Below are 21892 nucleotides of genomic sequence, written 5' to 3'. Positions count from 1 at the left end.
TTCAAGTCACTATTTAATACTATATGGATTTCAAGTTCAACAAATTCATTTCCAGAGCAAAAAAATATCATTCTCACAACCAGAGTGCTAAAAGAATGCCACAGTTATATTCAAGTCACTATTTAATACTATATGGATTTCAAGTTCAACAAATTCATTTCCAGAGCAAAAAAATATCATTCTCACAACCAGAGTGCTAAAAGAATGCCACAGTTATATTAAAGATAGTCACTATTTAATACTTTATGGACAAAAAAATGACACAGTAGGTAGCAGTAACAGCTAGTAGTTCATATAGACCATAACTACAAGTTTGTGGCAGAGTAAAATGGAATGGTTAATTAAAAAAGAATACGAGTATCACATCATTTTCTCTTGATGTGGCCTGCTTTGCTATTTCCCTGCTAATGTAAATAACCATCCCCCCCCTTCCCCCTTCTTTTTCTACTTCACTATTTGTTGTTACCTACTCAACTTGATGTTGAGACAACAAAGCAGCCATGAAGCCATTAATCATTATTAAAGAAAATTACAAAGTTGGAGACTGAGATTTTACACAGAAACTGTAGGGTCACCTGATTAGTTTAAGCAAATGGCCCAGATTCTAAAGTTCCATAAGGATCACCAGTGGAGGATGGCGGCAATGACTCCTTAAGAGAGTTCGGTACGTAAGAATATGCAAGGAGAGAAGCACCAATTGTAACAGATAAACCAACACAACTCCGAATCCATCTCTGTCTTGTCCTTCTTTTCACGAGTCGTTGGCGAGCCAATTCTGCATATCACCAAGTAAAACCCATCAAAGTATAGTCATCATGACAGAACCTTACCATAGTATATGGACATTACAAAGCAGAACCCGTATCAGTAGAATGGATATATGGATAGAATCATGGAATTAATAACGCAAATCATACATGTAGAATATTAGCACATGAAATACAAATGCATGTGTTTAAGATGTGAAACAATAGAAAGTGATGTTAGCAGACATAAAAGGAACTTAGTCAACTTGCATGTGGATTTTATTAAGCTAGGAGGAATTCAGTCCTCAATTGTCACATGGACATTTAATAGACAAAGGGAATGCGAACAAGAAATCCTATTGGCCATGGGAAAGGTATGTTTAAAATAGAGACCATCTGAACCAAAGAAGAGTACAAAGCCAAGAATCGATAGAAGAAAAGTTGCAGGCTATATGTAGATTATTAATTTCAACTACAAAGTGAATTCAAAGTACAGATAAAAGAATAAAAACAAAGTCACAAAAGGATAAAATAACTCAGCTTTAAATCTATGGGTTAGATTAGCAATACTCATCAACCTACAGTATGAAAAATAAAACCACATGGATATATCATTTTCCATAAGGACCAACTATGACAATTATTGATACTCTACACAAGAGCATAGAAATTACAGCTTGAATTACACTATTGGCACAATCCTAAGAATTTAATCGTGAAACACCATCAGTTCACAACTGAACAGCTATTAGAGCAGGACCGACCCCTTTCTGCTTTGACGCTGAGAAGCTTGAAGCAAGCAAAGGGTCAGTTCAAGTGGCTCATACTTGGCCTGAGCCCTTCCAGATTGAGCTACATAGCCACAGGACTAACACCATTTCTAATAGGGTTATTGGAGTCTACAGCATATGAAGCATGGATATGATACAATACGAATACGCCAATACGATAAATCTTGAAAAATAAGGATATGACTTAGGATACGTTACTCATATAAGTACATATTTACATCCACCCACCCACCCACACACACACACATATATTAGTGAACTTGTGTACTTGCATTTTCTTAATTGAGGAATTATATATTGTTGATATATATTTAGGAATCTCTTTCAATTTGACTCACATTGATAAGAGTCTATGAAGTTTTCAAGAAGTATGTAATAGATATCCAAGAAATATCCACAACATTAATTTTATTGTTAAAAGAAAATAAATACTTTATGAAAGTATATGATATATAACCGGAAGTATATGGCAAGTATCATATCCAATACAGTATCCAATTCGGATACGGAGAGAATATGGAAGTATTTGTGTTTCTTAGTTTAGAGCAGGTTGAGGACAGCTTCAGGTAACCTATACCCCAGCCTAACCAAGTCCTAGCCAACTAGGAATAAGACCAAAGACCTCATAGGAAGAACTATAACAATACAAAAGCCTAACTAGTGACTGATTGCCTTAATGACTTGTAACTTGAACCTTCTGGATTACTATCATACAACTATTGAGATACAATCGGTTGAGCTCTTAAAATACAATTTACTCTTTTTTTCCTTGAAGAAATCTAAACCAAGATGTATAAGTATTCTTGCAAGGACCCCAATCAATAGAGACACTAGATTGCTTCTTATTGTTATTCTTACCAATTACCATTAGATCCTTTCAAATTTTTAAAGTGACACTGAATAATTATATAGCATATACAAAAGCAAATTCATTAATCGGAGAAAATAGTAGAGATCTTGTGAGTTTCATTAAAAACAACCAAGGAAAAAAAAGCATTCTTCTAGAACAATGACCTTCAAACCCTCATCTTTGTGAATCAATATAAAACCAAGTCAACAAAGGGATAAATAAGGAATTTTTCTTGCAAAGCATTATAAACATAAAATAAATTTTCTTATCATATCCACCTTCATAATAGATCATACACCAATGATATCTCTTCGACACCAATGTATATTATATTATTATAGTTAAGACAAAAGGAAATACTAAAAAAAGAAAGAAAATGTTCTGACCTGTAACTTCCTGATTCCTCTGAGACATCTCATGGTTCACAGCTTCATAATATCGCACCCGATCTTGCAGCCGAGAGATTTCATAGTTTTTCAAATCAATGAATTCCTCGGCAATAGCTTCAGTTTCATTCCGAGCCAAATCTCTTTCAATAGCTGCAGAAACAAGCCTTGAAACTACAATCTCCTGGCAAAATTCTGCAGGATCCACCTCAAGTTGAATGTTCTCAATGTGCTGGTTCACAGGCAATGATAACCCCATACGAGAGAGAGATCCTGCCATCCTTTGCCACTGTTTTTGCATGAGGAGCAGAGTGTTCTCTGACCTCTTTCTTCTTGCAATCTCTTCATGAAGAGTGAACCGTATATGACGCAATTCAGTTTCAAGATTCCTGCTGACGGAAGGAGAAGCTTGTGAAACAGAACCATCTGATAAAAAATCTGCAAATCTGACAGTGTCAGTGATTACACTTGATATTATTGGTTAATTAGGATCGAAAGAGTAATGCCTGGAACACTACAATGTTCTTGTACTTGTCTATGAAAAACTAGCATAAACTACTAGACAAAGTAAGATAAAATTAATACATGTAAACTTATTAAGAGTATGAAGTTGACATATGATAGTGGTTTTAGTGGCTTCTAATGCTAGACTTCATTAAAATTTAAAGAAGCAGGACTTGTCTCATCAAAAATCATCAAAAGATATCTAGAAAATTAATACTGCCAAGTAAACTTGCTTAGTGTTTGATACATTCCCATGATTCCAAGTATCGGCTAATATCGTATGGTATCAGCCCTTACCAATCTGAAACCAGGGCCAAAACCAATTTTTCTTTGGTTTCAGACCAGTATCAATTGTATCAACTGATACGTATTACGTATCCGGTCGTATTAGCTATAAACACAATTTTGATTATTTTATATGTGAACCATATGCGGAACACATAATAAATTGCATCTAAACTGAATACAACTTGAGATACCAACTATCAATCTTTTGATGTCGTGAGCGCCACATTTTACGGTTCTATCATATTTTTCTCTCTTTTCCTTTTTGTTACTATTTTTTCTTCCTTGACTCCACATTTTTCATTTCTCTTTTAACACCCCTATACTCACTTCTATCGCAAAGGTGGTTGTTAGCCTCACCTATAGGAGGTCTTTTATCATCTTTATTGTAGTGGTGATGATGGTGATAAACACAAGTATTTAGGGAATGTATTCAAATTCAATATTGTTCTTAGTATTTTCATTCTTTGTATTATAGTCGTTGGAGAAAATGTGTATTAATCATCTTAGCCGTTTTAGGTTTGAACATTTTTAATTACTTAAATTATGAAAAATAATTTTAAACATAGAAAAATTTTAGAAGTTGAAGAATATACAGATAATAAATTCCTTGCTTAGAGCTAGACTTGAGCTCGGCTCAAGCTCTGAATGAGCCGAGTCAAGCTGAGTTTTTTAGCTCAAAAATTTAATCGAGCTAAGCCGAGCAAAAGTCAACTCGCTCGAGCTTGGCTCAAATTAGCTTGAAAAATATATTATATATATTTAGTTTTGTTAATTTATCTAAAGTTATTCTAGCACAATTGGTTAAAGTATCTGTATCAAGAGAGTATGCTATTTTTTTTTCACATGAAGTTCCACTTTTAGTCACACATTGAAAACTAACAAACTTGAAATAGTCTTTATAGCTAAGCTAAACTTGTCTCGAGCTCGAGCCGGGCTGGGGTATTCTCCATTTCTAGCTGAGCCGAGCAGAACTCGACTCGCTCAACCTCAACTCGTTTACCTATATTTAAGTTAAAACATTGCCTTTTTCCTATAATTCAAGAGATTGTAGGCTTAGTTTAGTGGATTGTGCTTCTCTTACTATCGGTAGATGAAGTTGCACAAATTGGTCTAATAATAGTTGATATGTAAGCTCCCTCATTATAGTTTATATATATTTGTTTTTCTAATTACACATCTTTTTATTAGTATAGGAAATAAAGTTGCTTGTACTCCAAATCAAAAATTCCTAGTAGGTTAACCCCAAAATGACACACAGAGATTACGTATGTTCTATTGGTTGATCTAAATCACACTTGTCTCACATAATATTCGGGCTTCTTCAATTATTTACCACTTTTCTTCATCTTACTCTTCTTCCAATGTTGGATAATTTCAAATGTCTCATTTTACCTGAATGAATAGGACCAAAATAATAGGAAAAGATGCTACTTTAATTTATTTAAAAGAAAACTAAAAGGAAAAGATGCAAGTTGCTAGTTTAAGCTGAATTTGTCTTTACATATATTTACAATCAAGGAGAATACAAACTGAGACACTAGGAGAAACTTGAGAATAAAATAAAGAAGAATCTTGATACATCCTTAGATAAACAAGGCCATTGATGTATCTTGATGTATCGACCTATCGGTATTTGCCCTGATAAGGGAAAATCAAATCTAATTTGACCTAACTTTTAACAAGTTAGTGAAATGATCTTGTCTCCACATTATCCATTACCTGCAAAGTAGTAGGAGACCAATCCATTTATAGTTGTATAGATAACAATAAAAGGTTATCTTCCCATCAATTTGGGAGTCCTAACATGACTTCCCATCAATTTATCATAACACCAAATGCTGGTTTTCCCCTCATGGTCAACACGTAAATGCATGAGAGGAGTAATAGCACTTCGCTATTTAGCACTACCTGATTTTGATCTTTGAATCATTGCACATTATGAAGTAAAAAGATAATACAGGGGTCTCTCATAGATTTAAATTAGTAGTCACAGATGATATTTTGAGTTTCTAATACTAAACATTGAAGCGCATTAAGGCAGTCCTAATAAACAGCTCTCAAAGATGACAAAGTAATCACAAATTCTGTCCTTTCTCTAATATCCGCAAAAGAAAATTTATGTTTTCCCTAGCCAGGAGGCTAAACCTTCAATCACGATAAGAATCAAGAATAAATAAATAACCAACAATTCTTATCCAATAAAGTTATCGAGTAACTCGTCTCCATAGACATAGATACAACATGTTTAGGGAAAGATAGATAGATCAAAAGAGGCAAATGTATGAAGAGCGTGAGAGAGAGATTAACCTTCGGCAGCATCATAGAACTCGCTCTGATTAAACAAGAGCGCCTGGTTCCCAAATCCGGGGCTCCTCGTAAACCTCGGATCGAGGAAACCGCCGTCATCGTGTTCCACTTCCCCATCATCTCCATCCTCGGCACGACCCTCTCTCTCCTCGTCCCCCTTCTTCGTGACTCCATTGCAGTAGCCGGATTTCTTGGAAGGGAAGCGGCCAACGGCGTCGGGCAGCAGAAGCTGCTCCAATGCAATCGCGGTCATCGTCGGCATCCTCCCTACTCCTCCTCCTAGAGAGAGAGAGAGAGAGAGAGAGAGAGGAGAGGAGAGGGACGAAAGAGAGATAAAGGATGTGGGAATAAGGGGATCCTATTCCCGGATAAGAGGAGGGTTTCGGTTTGCCTCCGTCTTAGGAAACTTCTCTTTATTCACCTCTCCCCTCTCCCCTCTCCTTCTCTACTCCTGGAACCCGCCTTACATCCAATTCGAGCACCAGGAGAAGAGGAAGAAGCCAAAACGGACGCCCCGTGGATTGGAAGATTGGCATTTTTCTACTTCGCACCACTCCTGTCGCGATTATTATGATTTACACCCTCTATTTTTAATATTTTTAGTTACCTCTCAATTTTATTAAATCGCCTGGAAATAATTTAGAAAATTGGAACTGCCTCTGGACAAGTATTTTGATGATTTAATTTATTAATTTAAAATAGCAAATAAATAGAGTGTAAATTGTAATAAAACTACTTGAGAGGGAATAAAATGAAAATTCTTGTTATATCCCTTTCACTTTGCTTAGTTTTTCTGAAGAGATAATTACATCTAAAGCCATTAAACTATAATCCGTTTTACTGTATTTAGTTCTTTTTTTCTTGACATAACTCTTCTAAGTATAAAAATTAAAACCTTAAAAGTGTACCTTATGTTAATTATTTGCTAACTACTCAGTTGTCTTGTTGGCCTCTTTATAATATAGAAATAATTAAAAAAAATGTTAAAAATAAGAGAGCAAAAAAATATCTACGAAAAAAGTGTTTGCATTAAACTTGTGGTTAAGAGTGTTGATGAGAACTTTGGAGTCTGAATCCATAATGAGGTTGAAAAGATTGTAATCATAAGCATACAGAAGGGCCGGTTTCAATATCGTAGCTTCAACCTATAATAGATCGTCTACAGTGGTGTAGAAGGCACCAACCAACACGAAGCAAATCAGACTATTGCAAACAATGAAGCACATGTCAATCCTATTGATGATTGATGAGAATACATCACCACAGTTAAGTTTGATAGTATATTCAAGTAGTCTGCCCTAGACTAACATAGAGTGATACCTTCTAAAACTAGCCCGAGACTTTTGAATCAAGAGGGCTGCTTCTAGGGTGAGCACAAATGAGTCATTTAATTCAGATGGGAACATTTGGATCATATTTGTTTCTTTATTTTTTTTTCCAAAATTTTTCATTTATAAGGCTCAACAAAAATTTGTTTGCTTGTATATATCTCTCAAAATTTAACATTTACACATATAAAAAATTTCTGTCTTTTTGCACACATAACATACATCATTAAATCTTTTGTAATTATATAAATATTCCTCAAAATTAGCTTTTACATAAAAAAAACTGTCAAACCTAATTAACATGCAACTATTTATGCTTGAAGACAAGAATACCGTCATTCTTTTTTAATTTCAGATTAAAGTAAACAATAAATGAAAAACTAGGCTTTAAAGTCAAATGAGAGATGTTTTATTTTTTATTTTTAAAAATAATAGAGTATTCTCTATTCTATTCGTTGTTATTAGTATAAAATAAACTCAAGATGTTATTGAGGCATTAAAAATAAAATTAAATGGATCAAATGATAAATATCCATATGATAGGATGTGAATGATAACAAAAGAAAAAAAAATTCTAAAAATATAATATAATAATTTAAAGGGTATCAAAAATCCCTTCCTTTCCCTTGCTAGTTTCTTTGGTTCTTCCCAGTGGTTTCGTTCTCCAGGGGGATTGGATTGGATTCATGATTATTAGCTAGCAAATAATATTGTAATTAATTTGTTTGTTTAGCTCTCTCAATTAAACAAAAAACTTCATATTAATGTTAAGATATCGAATTCAGAGATAGCCCCTCCTAGCTACCCAAATATAAGTTTGACATACATTGTAACTACTTCTTACGAAAGAATAATAGCATGTTTTCTAGACTTCCATGTTAACTAAGTCATGCAAGACCTCATTGAGATTGTTTTCTTGTTGAGAAATGCATAAGAACTGGCGGTTCTGTGAAGTCAAGAGCAGTGGGCATCAATCATTTGTCCTCCCATTTATTAATTTTTTTTTTTCAAGAGAAGGTGATAATATTTCATTAACCTCCAAAAATCTGATTTATAAGAGATTTTTTTTTTAAATGTGACGGCTCTTTAGCATAAATCTCCACATTTGATATAAAGCACAACCCGAATAATTCTTATCTTGTCCTTTAAAATGATGATATAATTATATGCCGGACATCAATGCATCCATCATGTGTTACCGAAGTAACCAAAATGAATCTCGTTTACTATGTATTTAATATATGTATATATATATATATAGAATGTAGACCACCCAAAATTTGATCAAACTTGAATTAGGGTTGATTTGCTCAAATTTAAAATAATTAATTTAAACTTAATGCTTTAGTTTAGACTCCAAGTTCGCCATAATAGATGATAGATAACACAGTGTAGTTCATTTGGATTGTCCATAATCCATCGTAAGTTGTTTATCAAAATAAGCTCTAGCACCACCAATATAGAGGGGACACAGCATGTATCATGAATATCTCATTAATATAAGTTATCATTATAGCTCAATATTTCGGTCTCACTAGCCCATGATAATAGTTAAGATTGATTTTTTTAATAGATTTACTAGGGGAGAACTATATGTATATAGTTTAGACTCGTTATAGTTTATTTCTCGAGAGAGCTAGTCCGATTATTTAACATATATATTTGAGATGATTAATCTCTTTATATAGCCTATATAAGGGAGTGAATGAGTGAGCGAGCCGGCTCTAGCTTATGCTCAGCTCAAAATTACTTTCGAGCTTAAATTTTAGTTTAGGCTAGGCCCAGCTTTAGTAGTGCCGCCGAGCTCGAGTCTAGTTGAACAAAGCATAAGTCTTGACTGTGCCAATTTTCAAATCAAGTTAGTCCAAGTTGGGCTAAGCCTAGACATGATCATCGGGCAGGCCGGGCTCTTCGGGCCAACCGGACTTAAGTATTTGTCCATGGCCCGACCCACCAATCACTCGGGCCGGGCCGGGTTCGGGCCGGGCTAGAATAGTCTAGCCCGTTACCGCCCGTTGGCCCGTGAGAGATCGGGCTAACTGGTCGGGCCGGGCCGGCCTGACCCACTAATCACTTGGCCCAACCCATATTTTAGCTATTTTTAGAATTTTTTAACTATTAGCTTATTTTAAAAAATATATATTTATATTCTTCCATTTTAAAAAAATTAAAATAAATTAAAATTTTTTAAATGTGTGCTTAAAATAATGCAAAATGGTATAATACCAAAATATTTTTTACTGTAGCAGTAGTAAATTACTGTAGCAGAAGGGCAAAGTACTGTAGCAGACGGGCGGGCTTAGTTGCGGGCCAAATGAGCGGGCTTTCGGGCCGGGTCGGGCGAGTTCGGGCTCGGGCCGGGCTGGGCCTAAACCGGGTCCGGGCCGGGTCGGGTTGGGCACGGGCGGGCTGGGCCATTTGATCATGTCTAGCTAAGCCCAAGTCTGAAAAACGTCTATTCTCAAACCTAATCTCTATTCAAAGTCAAGTTAGAGCTAGCACTCTATATTAAGTCGAGCCATTGAATATATATATATATATATATATATATATATACATTTGAAGTGATTTTCTGGTTCCCTCACATTCACATCAACGGGTGTGCTTGAGGAGCCAATATTTCCCACTCTTCCCCTAAATTTCCTGCAGTCAGTCTCATCATCCTACGTCTTTTTACCAGTTGGGACAAGAACAACGGAGAAAAAAAAGAAAGAAACCACGTATCCCAACGAGTGAGAGTTTTGAACAAACGACTGATCGAAGGATAAGTTTGACAATACGTTATTACTTGTTTACTTGTTAAGAAAGACTGATGCATCTGTTTCTGGACTTTTTACGTTAAGAAGTCATGCAAGATGTCATTGAGGTTGGTTTCTTGTACACCAAGTGCGTAAGGTTGACGTTTTCATGAAGTCAGCGGATCTATCGCATCAATCATTTATCTTCTCCTTGGGATTCTTTGTTCTCTTCTCTGAATGATGATGTTATAATCATATTTCGTGGCAATGGCATCATCACCACTAATCAAAGATCTGACAAGAATTGGATCGGATGAGTGGGTCGAGATCAAACTCAAACTTGTTTCAATTTCAAACTGAGTTATATATATATGGACAAAAAAATGCCCCATCTTTTGTTATATCCTTCTTTTTATTATCTTCTTTTTTTAGTGACAATTATGGCTTCTTCTCTAAATATTAAATATATTAGATATATTTTCTCCCTTCTTATACATAGAATATTTTAATTAAACTACTATAACATATAATATATTTACAAAGCACATCTAGGTAATCTGAGATTTTGGGTTCCAGAACCAAAATTTCCAATTACGCTTCTGTGCTTGAAAATAATAGGGAGTGATAGTTAGGAGATCTAATTGTAATTAACCTAATAAAATAGAGAATATGGATAGTCTAATTGTCTAAAGAGAGATCCTGACATATATATATATATATATTACACGTGTCTTTATTTATTTATTTATTTATTTTTTTGACCGAAGACATTTAGCCTTCTGTTCCCTTTTCTACGAATTAATCTAGATATCTAATTTATAATTAGTCTATGAATTTATAATCTATTATAAAACCTTCTCAGTAAAATCCTTTTCTATATTTGAGGTAATCATCTATAGGTCCTCACATTAACATCAACAGATGTGCATGAGTAGCAAATATTTTCCACTTCTTCCCTAAATTTCCTGCACAGAGGTGTCGACTAACTTTATCAAATTAGCACAACAACGTCTCTCAACGAGTGATAGTTTTCAACAAAGGACTAACAGAAGGATAAGGTAAGTGAAGGGAAAAAAATTAAAGTGGTCTACCAACCTTTGCTTTTGCATTGCCTGTTCTGTAGTGCTAAATAGATTAGCGGAAGTGAATTTTCAATTAAACACTAAAATTCTTAATGGAATAATAAAAAATAAATCCAATTCAATTAGAAAAAAAATCATAAATAAGACGTCAATCAAAATTAGAGATTAATCTGACCACGAATAAGTAACTCCAAATGCAAGTAATCACAGTGAAAAAAAAGAGAAGCGTAAGATATTACGTGGTTTGGTGATGTGCCTACGTTTATAGGGGGTGCAAAATCTTCAATCCACTATTTAAATTCAAGCATAAAAGGCTCTTCTAGGTGCAGACACTCTAAGTACAATGGTGATTATCTCTTTCAAATATTTTCAACGGTTATCTAGCTCTAGAACCTTAATTATGTATTTATAAGGATGACTTGGAGGAGAAGATATTAGTAGGTTGTTCGAACGGGTGGATGGCATTCAAATGCCCGTGCACGATTAGAAACTCGTTTGAACCCCTTCGAAATTTTCGGGTTATGAAACGGAGGTAAACGTCTTTCAAATGCCGGCACATAAATTTGGAACGACATCAATCTATCATCAACCTATTCAAATGGCTTTCTTGATTCTGAGTCAATTTTCAAACACTATCTACCTAATAGTTCTCACAGAAATTAGCTATAAGATGTAAATTTCTCAGCCGATAATAAGAGTAATGTTCCATGACCTTTGTTATGTATTTGTAAATATGTATGATGAACTAAATAAAGTATCCTATAGATGACAGAGAGAGTAATATAATATACAAAAAGATGGCGAGTTCTATGTAAAGCTATAATTTTTTGCTCATATTAATAATTGGTGTGGAGTGCTTAGACTTTCCCCAAAGAGATCTTGCTTTGAAAGTTGACCTTGGAGACAGTAAACAATCCCAACTTCCAACTAATGAAAGAACGTAGCGTGTAGACATAGTATAACTAATATTGCTTGTGTTTGAAGAATGCAAGCATTACCTTTCTGGGTCAAAGTGCGCAGTCGTGGGCTTTGTGGTTGGGGGTGTAGATGGCCAGCTTCCCGTATAGTCTTAATTAGCCTCCTGGAGTACTTAGTCCTCTCTTAATTAATAGGTTTACCTAGAAGATCGTGTATATTGGCCTCATTAATTAAATTAATTCTAGCCCAAGAGTGGAGAAGTCAACAGTCTTATGCTATATTTTCTAGAGCCAAGAGGGTTCCTCAATATATCTTAATGAAGGAGGAAATCCTTTTTATAAAATCTTTGGTCAAACTCAAACTCAGTTGGATGTTCATATTAACAGAATAAAAGTGATAGAACGTGCGCATATTATTAATTAAACTAGTAAGGTTAGTAAGATCACTTTAACCTTTTAAACTTTTGACTAAACTGAGATATAAACAATCTTGCTTATGTTAAATAATTTTATATTTTGATTAGAAAGTAAATTTTGGCTAAACTGATAATAATTTATAGTATCGAAAGACACGAACACAAAGAAATACTTAATCGTTGCAATATAAAGCAAAGTTCACACAATAAAATGATTGTTTAATCCAAATGCTAAACATGTCATTATCTTATCCAGTCCATTTGTGAACACTACTGCCCATGCAAATTGCAATGATCTACAGAAAATTGTTGTTGAGTAGATGGCCAGCTTGATTTTGACTACTCTAGTTATATTTATCGGATACAAAACCAAAAGAGAAAAGAAAAATCTAATTAACAAAGTATTGAAAAGGATAAAGAAGGTATAATGACCATTAATTTAAGCTAAAGTGGGATATAATTGTCCTGCTAGATTTACATAAGCTGTGGAAAGTGGAGACCCATATCCATCCCCATTACCACCAACGACTAAGAAGTGAGTATCTTACCGTAATACTAGGTGGAAAGATGAAAGAAAGAAGAAAAACAAAGTAGTACCATGTCTACATGGAAAGCGAGGATGATTACGATGGATTAACTAGAATGCCTACCTGATTTCATTCGTATGTAGTCACATAATATATCCTTTTCTTTAGATAGACTAGAGGGTTATGCACGTCGCATAGTGTATGTATATATATATAATAATTATTAAAAGGGATCCAAGGATATGATAAGGAAATCCATTTAGATCATTAATTATGATTTATGGAGGCTGGCTGCAAGCCTGCATGGTAACGTTCTTGGGCAGTGAGTTGAATCGCTACGCTTGGCGAGATGACTTAAAACTGATGATTAATTGAGACTAAGCCGACAAGCTATTATTAATGAAAATGCTACGTATATATCTATGTATATATATTGGGGGTGATTAATTACACTTAGATCCTCTGAATTTATTATCCTTTTTTATATATCTTCTCTAATTTTTCTTCTGTGACAAAGATAAATATTTCAAACACATCTTTGCTCCGCAGTAGAGTATCTATCATCTTATGTGACTGAAGCAAAATATAATAGTCAAGAGACTATTAAATTATAATTAAATAATACGGTTAAAAGATAAATTTTTATTTATAACGTGGATATATTTGAATTCGAATAAAGTTAAAACAGAAAGTGAAAAGAGAAAAGAAAGAAAGGAAAAGTAGTGGGATGGCAAAGTAAAATAAAGAGGAAAGTTGGGGGTGTCACGGCAAAGCCATGGGAGGGCGGGACGGATCATCAAATCCCTATCTAAGTAACCAACTCCATTTGCAGCACATAAAAAACGAATTAAAAAATATAAAGACTTTGGTACTTTAAATGCACCCGAAGCCGCCTATAGAGTATAGAATTAGAATCCCATCCCAATAGTGGGGGGGAAGGAGTTAAATGTGCCCAATTTTAAGAAAACACTCAAATTAAAGCTTAATAGCAAGCATCCAAGCTTGCCTTCTCTTCCTTCCTATTAAACAGTTGTAGAGGCATCCGTCCAACCTTTCCTCTCCTCTCTAGATATCATCCTTCGTCTTCTTCTTCTTCTTCTTTCTTCTTATTTGGAGATCGTCGATCGATGGCGATGGCGACGTGGGGGACGGAGTACATGACGCAGTGGGAGCAGCAGATGGAGCGGCGGCAGCTCTTCCTGCGGAGCTACCAGTTCTCCCGCAAGCTCACCGCGGGGGAGAGGGTCCGCCGCTCGCTGGTCCGGGTGAGGCGGCTCGTCTGGATCCGAATGCGCAAGCTGCCGCGGCTGGTCTGGTCTCGCCTGAGCTCGTCACTGTGGGCCCGGGGTCGCCGGAGGTCGTTCCACCGCCACGTCGTCCTCCGACCCCGCCGCCGGTCCTCCCCCGTCCCGTGCTTCTGGTAGCTGGGAGATCGGATCTTTGGTTGTTCTAATAAGGCGAACGTCTATGGTAGTTTTCTTTTCTCTTCTTTTCTTCTTTTTGGTTTTAAATGTAGTTTGGTAGATCAAGAAGTTGCTCTCTTGTTTCAAACTTAATCTAATCGCCTGTATCTTTTGCTTAAAAAAAAAAAAAAAAAAAATTGTATGGTGAATTGAGCCTTCATTTGTGAATAGTAAAGAAATAAATTTGGTTCATCTTAAATAATGTCATCTCGTACATTCGGATCGCTTCACGGAAAGCAGAGAGGAGTGTATCGAAGCTGTTCATGTTCCAGTCGGCAAATGGTAAAAGCTGAAAAGTTTATTAATTTTGACCAAATGAGCCTGCGGACCAATTTGTCCTACATGTTTGCAAGTCTCTCCAGCTACGAATGCCATGACCCTAATATTCTAGATGAAAGAATAAGTTTCTTTTGTGCTTTAATTAGACCTACCCCGGCCAAAAACGAAAGGTGAGTATTGAGACATCTGGGGAATAGTAATAGAGAATTAGAATTTGCAAATGGCCACCGGGAGATCATCATCCCCTTTGCCTTCAAACTTCAAAGCCGCATGCAGCAGCTCTGCTCCCTTCCGCATCTCATCACCTAATCTCTGCAATCTAAGGGGATTCGAATTCATGAGCTATGTAACAGCTTCTTATTGCTTCGTACTAGTAATTAATTTCTATTTACACAGTCGTGGTTCTTTGTCTGGTCAATTTAAGGGTAACTCCGTAGCATGCCATTATAAAGATGTACGAACCAACACGTGGAATTAGGTTTCTATTATTTTTTTTGCTTGTATAACCCTTTAGAATTTATGGGTTAAATATAATTTACCCCTTTTATTTTTATTATCTATACTTATTTTTGCATCACTCAACTCTTTAATCTAAGCTAAGCCTGAGCTCGAGCAAAACTTATCTTAAACGAACCTATTTTCAAGCATTAGATAAGTTGAGATCAATTCGAAGCCTTAAATTAGGCTATATTTAATTAATAAATAACTCGGAGACTACTTTTAAGATTTCAACAATCGGACTTTAATTTTGAATCAATCTAATAGTTATAAATTAGAACATAGTATATATATATATAATTAATTTGAGTTCATCGAGCAGACCTAAGCGAGCTCGAAATTAATATCAAGCCTAAATTAATAGTTTAGCTTGACTAAACTAAATTTAGTTGAGTCTGATCCGCGCTTTTATTTCGACAACCTTATTAGAAAGTTGCCATAAGAGTTCGAATTCGCAAACTAGGGTTGAAAATTAGGTCAGATTTGATTCTGTTAGGATAATGCAAATAGGAACACAACTAGTTTATTAAAATAAGTAAAATTTCTAAACATGATTCACTTATTAAATGATTCACTTATAGTTATTGAGTAACACAAATTATTTACATTTATATAAATGGCTAGAAATGGGTTTATTTAGATTATAAACGTGTTTATTCATATCATAAATATTTTTTATGTTATAGAAGGGTTATTCGGTGTTTAAAAAATTATTATGTTATAAGCAAGTTATTGTATCACAAAGGATTTAGTGGGTTAAGTTATAAATTAATTAAATAAGTTGAGGTAATAAATATGAACACGATCTGTTTAATCTAGGTGGGTCAACTCATTTATGACCTTGCACCGGATTGTAAACCTATTTAAATTCTTTGGGTTCGTATCACACATTGTCAAGTATCAAGTGGGGCTAAAAATTGCCGACCCAAGTCCCAACAAACAAACCTATTGTGACTTGAAGGCTTATTAGAAAAAAAAAATGTATTTGTAACTTTTAAAGTTTTAACCGGTTAACTAATATTACAATATCACTAAATAAACAAGACGAAAATTAATTCCAAGGAAGGGAATTTTGAATTGGATTAATCTCCTTTTGATATCCTTTCCATCAAATCTTATTTCATTTTGTTTTAAATATTGTGAGGAGATTATCTTACTCTATGACAGCTCTTGCTCTTTCTCTGGATACTATCTTTTACGTTAGAGTAAAATTATTATTGATTTAGAATTAAATCTGAGTGATTCTCTCTAACTCTAGTTATCTTTACTTATGGATGCAGATTACAAGCTGAACTATATAAATTTGTCTTATGTGTTGCTTGTATTTAGTTTGGTTAGAGTCTAAATTATTCTTGTTGCAATCTCTATTGCATGATTGTTACCTTTGGATTGCTTTGCTTCGGCATAACATAGTATCCTTAAAAAACACCTTTATAATAGGTATTTTTTTTTAATCTAGATAAATATCAAATTACTTTTTGGTGATTATAAGTTAAAATATAAACTATTTTAAAAGCCAAAAGACAAATATACTATAAATTTTGTCGAGTTGGCAAAAAGGTGGAAAAATATTTTTGCCTTTTTATTTGCAAATGCATTCAATCCTAACCATTGATTAGCCTTTTTAGAGATGACATCCATGCAAAAAAGTAAAATTTGAAAAGGTATTAATACAAAAAAAAAAAAACCCAAAGGTACATATAAAATATCATCTTTGCAGTACGCACAGAAATTAAAAATTGTAAAAGTATACAGAAACAATGATACTAAAAATATTCCTATGGATTCAATCTTATTCGCCTTTTCTTGTCAACGTGATTAAAAGATCTATACAAACACCTTAGACACTTAATGATGATATTATTAAACTAATTCATAATTATTAAACTTATAAATTTACTTATGTACACCGGGAAGCTAATTACGTTGTTGATTAGTTGGTTGAAAGAGGTAAACCTCTAAATTTTAGTTGTACTTGGGATGATGATTTCCTCGTTAAGCTAGTTCAGTTTTTAGTCTCCTGCTCTAACTGAGCTTTTCGGTAATCTATAAAATTATTTTAATGAGAAAAACTGCAATGTTTCGCCTCCACTTGGATTTCCTAATTGACAAAAGGTCGAATGGAAATGATAACACAAGTAATGCATGTTTCAATTATCTGTGTGTCTCTATTTCCTCGTATTATTTTATATCAAATCTATTTCCTACGAGATTTCTCAGTTTTGAAAAAAGAAGAAAGAAAATAATCAGTTCTTCAGAACTGGGGTTGTTAATTAAAGTTTTGAGCTATAGAACTGGACTTGTTGAAAGCTTGAGCTGAGATCGAGCTCGAATTGGATTCCATTAATTGAATTCTATCGAGAGCTGGAAATCGATAAGAAGCAGCTTGAATGTCACTCCCAGTACACGCGGCGCAACGTAGATTTCGAGTTGTGTGTGTAGATTCCCGAGTTCGGAGTTCCCTTTCCACCTCTCTAACGGTATTCCCGATATAGTTGTCGGATCGGTACTTGAAAGTAGGAAGTTAGTTACCCAATGCTCTACTGATACTCCATGTTGCACACTCTCCTCTCTTCTCTCTTCCTCTCTCTCTCATCTCGGTATTGGCCATGGCGATGGCAGTGGCATTGCAAATGCCCTCCTTCTTCTCTTCTTCTCTGATGCTCAGGGATCGTCGCACTTCGATGAGCTCCTCTTCATCGTCGTCGTCGTCGTTTCTTGGTGCAAGAATCCGTTCTCGGACGAGTTGGGTCGAGCGTTATAGAACGAGGACCACTGATCTTGGGATCGCGAGAGCCAGTATCAACTCCGTCCTCACGGACGTAGCCAGGGATTTCCTGGTACACTCACTCTCTCTCTCTCTCTCTCTCTTCTCTCTCTCTTTCTTCATTTCTGTGAACCTTTCAATAATGGGTTAATTGTACGTAAAAACACTGAAATGGTTTCTTGTTTTATAAGATTTTTTAACTTTAATCTGATCGCAGGATAAGATGAACCTGTAAATGTGACTCACAATCGTGGAAAAATTCTTAACATCCTACCATATACACCAATATATTCTTAAAGTTGTGTACCAAAGGAGGCAACAGATGGGCTTTTAGTATATGTAAATTATGTACACTCTATTGTAATAAAATACGATTATATAGTTAATTTAACTCGTGTTCATGTTAATTATCAATGTCAGATTTTTTTTTGAGGTAATAAAATCATAAGGCAGGGGTCGAATAATAAATCCTCATGGTAGAATGCCTAAAATGAACAACATGACTGCAGTTTGCTATAGTTTTGGATGTAGTTAAGATTGTTTTTTGAATATTTGCTCTTTTATACCAGACCCCATTGCTATTATATCCGCCAGCTGATCCCAAGACCGTAGCTTCAATCATATTAGGAGGAGGAGCAGGGACTCGCCTCTTTCCTCTTACACAGAAGAGAGCAAAACCAGCCGTAAGCATTCCTAACTTGATCATGAGATGATCAACGATCAATAAGCATACGTGTATCATTATGTAACTATGCTTGAAATTTTTTTCGACTACCATTTTGCATGTCAGGTGCCAATTGGTGGGTGTTATAGGCTCATTGATGTTCCTGTTAGCAATTGTATCAATAGTGGAATAAATAAGATTTACATCCTAACTCAGTTCAACTCTCAATCCCTCAATCGCCATCTTGCTCGAACGTATGATTTCGGCAATGGCGTGAACTTTGGAGGTGGATTCGTTGAGGTAAGTATCATGATCATTTACCTATATCATGGTGTTCCTTTAATTTGTTTCAATTCTATTTAGGTATTAGCTGCTACTCAAACAGCTGGAGAATATGGAAAGAGGTGGTTTCAGGGAACTGCAGATGCTGTTAGACAATTCATATGGCTATTTGAGGTCTCTAATATGTGGCTTTTGTGCTTTCAAATTTTATGGGACAAGGTTACATCTGAGTTATTCTGACACTTCTTGTAGGATGCTAAACTGAGACATATAGAGAACACACTGATTTTATCAGGGGATCATCTATATCGGATGGATTACATGGACTTCGTGCAGGTCTGCATTAAGTTTCTTTCTGTTATAAGATACATTTGTTTTAGTTTATGCATCTATTTTTCCTTCTGTGGGTTCAGATTTGAAAATATTTTGCAGAAACATATTGAGTCTGGCGCCGATATTTCTGTATCTTGTGTCCCTGTGGATGACAGGTGATCCAATCTGAGCCCATGTAAATTTCTTTCAGTAGTGTACTCTAAATTCTAAAAGTTTGTTTTTCAAAGAAGTTGTTGCTTATTTATCATGTCAAATAAGATAAGATTTATGTAAATTTCTATCCAGGATTTGTTCATCTGGACTTGAATATTGCTTATGCTGAATGCAATACCTTCTAGCTAAGCTGTTATATGTTGTTATTACTTTCCTTCTTTGCAAATAGTCAATCTGGATGCCTCAGCTATTGTATGCAGTTCATAATTCTCTTGCTCTTTCTCTCCCTTGCAGTCGTGCTTCTGATTACGGATTGATCAAGATCGACGAAACAGGTCGTATCAATCAGTTCTCTGAAAAGCCCAAAGGTGAAAGTCTAAAATTAATGGTATGATCTCCTTCTTAGATCCTACTACACATACTGAAAATTGAAGATATTAATAGGAGTATCTCAATAACTGAATAAAGGTTTTCACTAATGCAGCAAGTGGACACAACTATTTTAGGGTTGTCTCCTCAAAATGCCGAGAAGTATAAATATATTGCCTCAATGGGGATATATGTTTTCAGGACTGATGTCTTGCTGAGACTTTTAAGGTATGGTTGTGCTTCATCATTCAATCATTACAAACAAGGTCACTTTTTTTCTCTATTTTTGGATGATAATAAATATGGAATTTTTTTTATGTTATCTCTTAGAAATTCCCACTGATTATCCAAGTTTAAGTTCTTTCTGACATGGTTACTTTGCCAATACAAACATTAAGCTCATGCTAATTTACATTTTTCCTTAAACTCTCTGAAGCATTTAAGTTTGTAATGAGTAATGACTGACTGCTTATTATTGACTGCTCAGTTAAAATTTGATGCAAAATTAATTGTTCCAAATATTGCTTGCTTGTTGCACCTTTAGACATCATTATCCAAGCGCCAATGATTTTGGATCAGAGATTATCCCTATGGCTTCCAAAGACTACAATGTGCAGGTACTTTCAATTTCAAAAGTTTGCCTTCAAATGCTAATATATGAATGTCTAAGATATTATTGCAATGCTGACTTCCAGTCTCTCCACTGTCTCTCCCTTTACAATAGTAAAGGAAGATTCTTACTCAGAAAGGACATGCAGTTGTTAAAAAAATGATCATTATAATTCTATAATCAGCTAATTGTATTCTATTTTTAATCATAGGCATATCTATTTGATGATTACTGGGAAGATATTGGAACAATAAAGTCATTCTTTGATGCAAATCTGGCTCTTACTGATCAGGTCATTCTGAAACATTCTTTTATAAAGTTTTTCCATGGACAAGAACAAAGCTCTTCTGGGTGTCTTTCTAACTTCTATAATGCTCTTTGAAGTCCCCGGAATTTCACTTTTTCGATCCGCTGAAGCCAATTGTCACGTCGCCTCGGTTTCTACCTCCAACTAAGATAGAAAAGTGTAGGGTAAGGTTCCTCAGAAACAGAATTCTTGCTTTAACTTGTCCTTTTATCTGAAACTATGTTGAGTATGTTTGCTCTCATTTCGGCAGGTTGTGAACTCTATAGTTTCAGATGGATGCTTTTTAACAGAATGCAGTGTTGAACATTCCATTGTTGGCATCCGCTCAAGATTAGACTATGGAGTGGAGCTTAAGGTAGTCACTTTAGAGCTTGTAATATTATACTGGCAGAACATGGTTCAGTACATCTGATCCTGCTCTTGGATTCATGAATCATGAGTGCAATATTTAGTAGTCATCGAGGAATAATCTTATGTTAGTTTCATTCTTTATGAAGAATTTTTGTTGTGGGCTTTAACTTCCATGAATGAAGATTGCTAACTGAATCTGATTGTTAAGGATACAATGATGATGGGGGCAGACTATTACCAAACTGAGGCAGAGAGAGCATCTTGCCTCGTCGAAGGAAAGGTTCCAGTCGGCGTCGGAGAGCACACCAAGATAAGGTAAGTTTTGCCAAATATTATGCAATGCTGTCTCACCTCAGGTAGTCTTGAGAACCATCTGATGCTGTACTTCTCCTTAGGAATTGTATCATTGACAAAAATGCAAGGATTGGGAAAAACGTGGTCATCACAAACTCAGATGTATGTTGCTTTCTGCCAATTTTTTTTAAAAAAATTTTGTGCTAAATCTAAGCTGCTTAATTATAAATTTACAGATCTATTGGAAGTAAGATACATCAATGTGTTCACTTAATTTGTTATGCTGTGTGTGCAGAATGTGGAAGAAGCTGATAGACCATCAGAAGGCTTCTATATTCGCTCTGGAATCACTGTAGTGCCAAAGAACTCTGTAATCCCAGATGGTGCTGTCATCTAGAAGTTCTTCCATCAACTAAGTGCAGGTGGGCACATGTAAATAATAATCTTTACATAGCTACAATTGATAACACAAAAGATTTAGGGTTTTTTCGACGGTTTAGCCAGTTAGTTCTTCATTATTTTCAAAATCTTGCAATAAACAAGAACTCTGCATTACCAGAAAGATGGTTCTGTAGATATTGAAGAATAAAATCTTTTCTTGTACTGGATGTTTTGATGTCATATTGAATATTGAATAAATGA

At 35.0% G+C, this 21892-nt stretch overlaps 3 protein-coding genes across 3 annotated transcripts; 2 read left to right on the top strand and 1 right to left on the bottom strand.

Annotated features, from left to right (window-relative positions):
* Nucleotides 1-481: 481 nt before the first annotated feature.
* LOC140790110 (uncharacterized) lies at nucleotides 482-6387 on the bottom strand. The gene is made up of 3 exons (XM_073140040.1): nucleotides 5873-6387; nucleotides 2774-3211; nucleotides 482-775 (listed from the first exon to the last, which is right to left on the bottom strand). Exons 1-3 carry the CDS (start codon nucleotides 6132-6134, stop codon nucleotides 585-587), a joined length of 891 nt encoding a protein of 296 aa, XP_072996141.1. The 5' UTR covers nucleotides 6135-6387; the 3' UTR covers nucleotides 482-584.
* Nucleotides 6388-13749: 7362 nt separating this feature from the next.
* Nucleotides 13750-14436, top strand: LOC140790963 (uncharacterized). Its single transcript, XM_073141286.1, has one exon. The coding sequence runs from the start codon at nucleotides 14008-14010 to the stop codon at nucleotides 14302-14304; it is 297 nt and encodes a 98-aa protein (XP_072997387.1). The 5' UTR covers nucleotides 13750-14007; the 3' UTR covers nucleotides 14305-14436.
* A 3293-nt stretch (nucleotides 14437-17729) lies between these two features.
* LOC140790522 (glucose-1-phosphate adenylyltransferase large subunit 4, chloroplastic/amyloplastic-like) lies at nucleotides 17730-21737 on the top strand. Its single transcript, XM_073140638.1, has 15 exons — nucleotides 17730-17960; nucleotides 18457-18570; nucleotides 18678-18851; nucleotides 18915-19007; nucleotides 19086-19169; nucleotides 19266-19321; nucleotides 19614-19707; nucleotides 19804-19916; nucleotides 20233-20305; nucleotides 20510-20590; nucleotides 20683-20769; nucleotides 20856-20960; nucleotides 21165-21271; nucleotides 21352-21412; nucleotides 21546-21737. Exons 1-15 carry the CDS (start codon nucleotides 17730-17732, stop codon nucleotides 21645-21647), a joined length of 1575 nt encoding a protein of 524 aa, XP_072996739.1. The 3' UTR covers nucleotides 21648-21737.
* The last annotated feature ends 155 nt before the right edge of the window (nucleotides 21738-21892 follow it).

This window comes from Typha latifolia, chromosome 6, assembly GCF_019914945.1.
Source record: "Typha latifolia isolate L0001 chromosome 6, TyphaL0001v2, whole genome shotgun sequence".
Taxonomy (NCBI): domain Eukaryota; kingdom Viridiplantae; phylum Streptophyta; class Magnoliopsida; order Poales; family Typhaceae; genus Typha; species Typha latifolia.
This window is presented reverse-complemented; position numbering and strand designations above follow the sequence as displayed.

Excerpts from the sequence above, each read along its gene's own strand:
- LOC140790110 (XM_073140040.1), bottom strand. The coding sequence starts at position 6,134 with ATGCCGACGATGACCGCGATTGCATTGGAGCAGCTTCTGCTGCCCGAC. Across the intron at positions 3,212-5,872 it reads GTTCTATGATGCTGCCGAAG|ATTTTTTATCAGATGGTTCT; the intron begins GTTAATCTCTCT and ends TCAGATTTGCAG. Across the intron at positions 776-2,773 it reads GAGGAATCAGGAAGTTACAG|AATTGGCTCGCCAACGACTC; the intron begins GTCAGAACATTT and ends GGTGATATGCAG.
- LOC140790522 (XM_073140638.1), top strand. The coding sequence starts at position 17,730 with ATGGCGATGGCAGTGGCATTGCAAATGCCCTCCTTCTTCTCTTCTTCT. Across the intron at positions 19,917-20,232 it reads GTCTTGCTGAGACTTTTAAG|ACATCATTATCCAAGCGCCA; the intron begins GTATGGTTGTGC and ends TTGCACCTTTAG. Across the intron at positions 21,272-21,351 it reads GGAGAGCACACCAAGATAAG|GAATTGTATCATTGACAAAA; the intron begins GTAAGTTTTGCC and ends ACTTCTCCTTAG.
- LOC140790963 (XM_073141286.1), top strand. The coding sequence starts at position 14,008 with ATGGCGATGGCGACGTGGGGGACGGAGTACATGACGCAGTGGGAGCAG.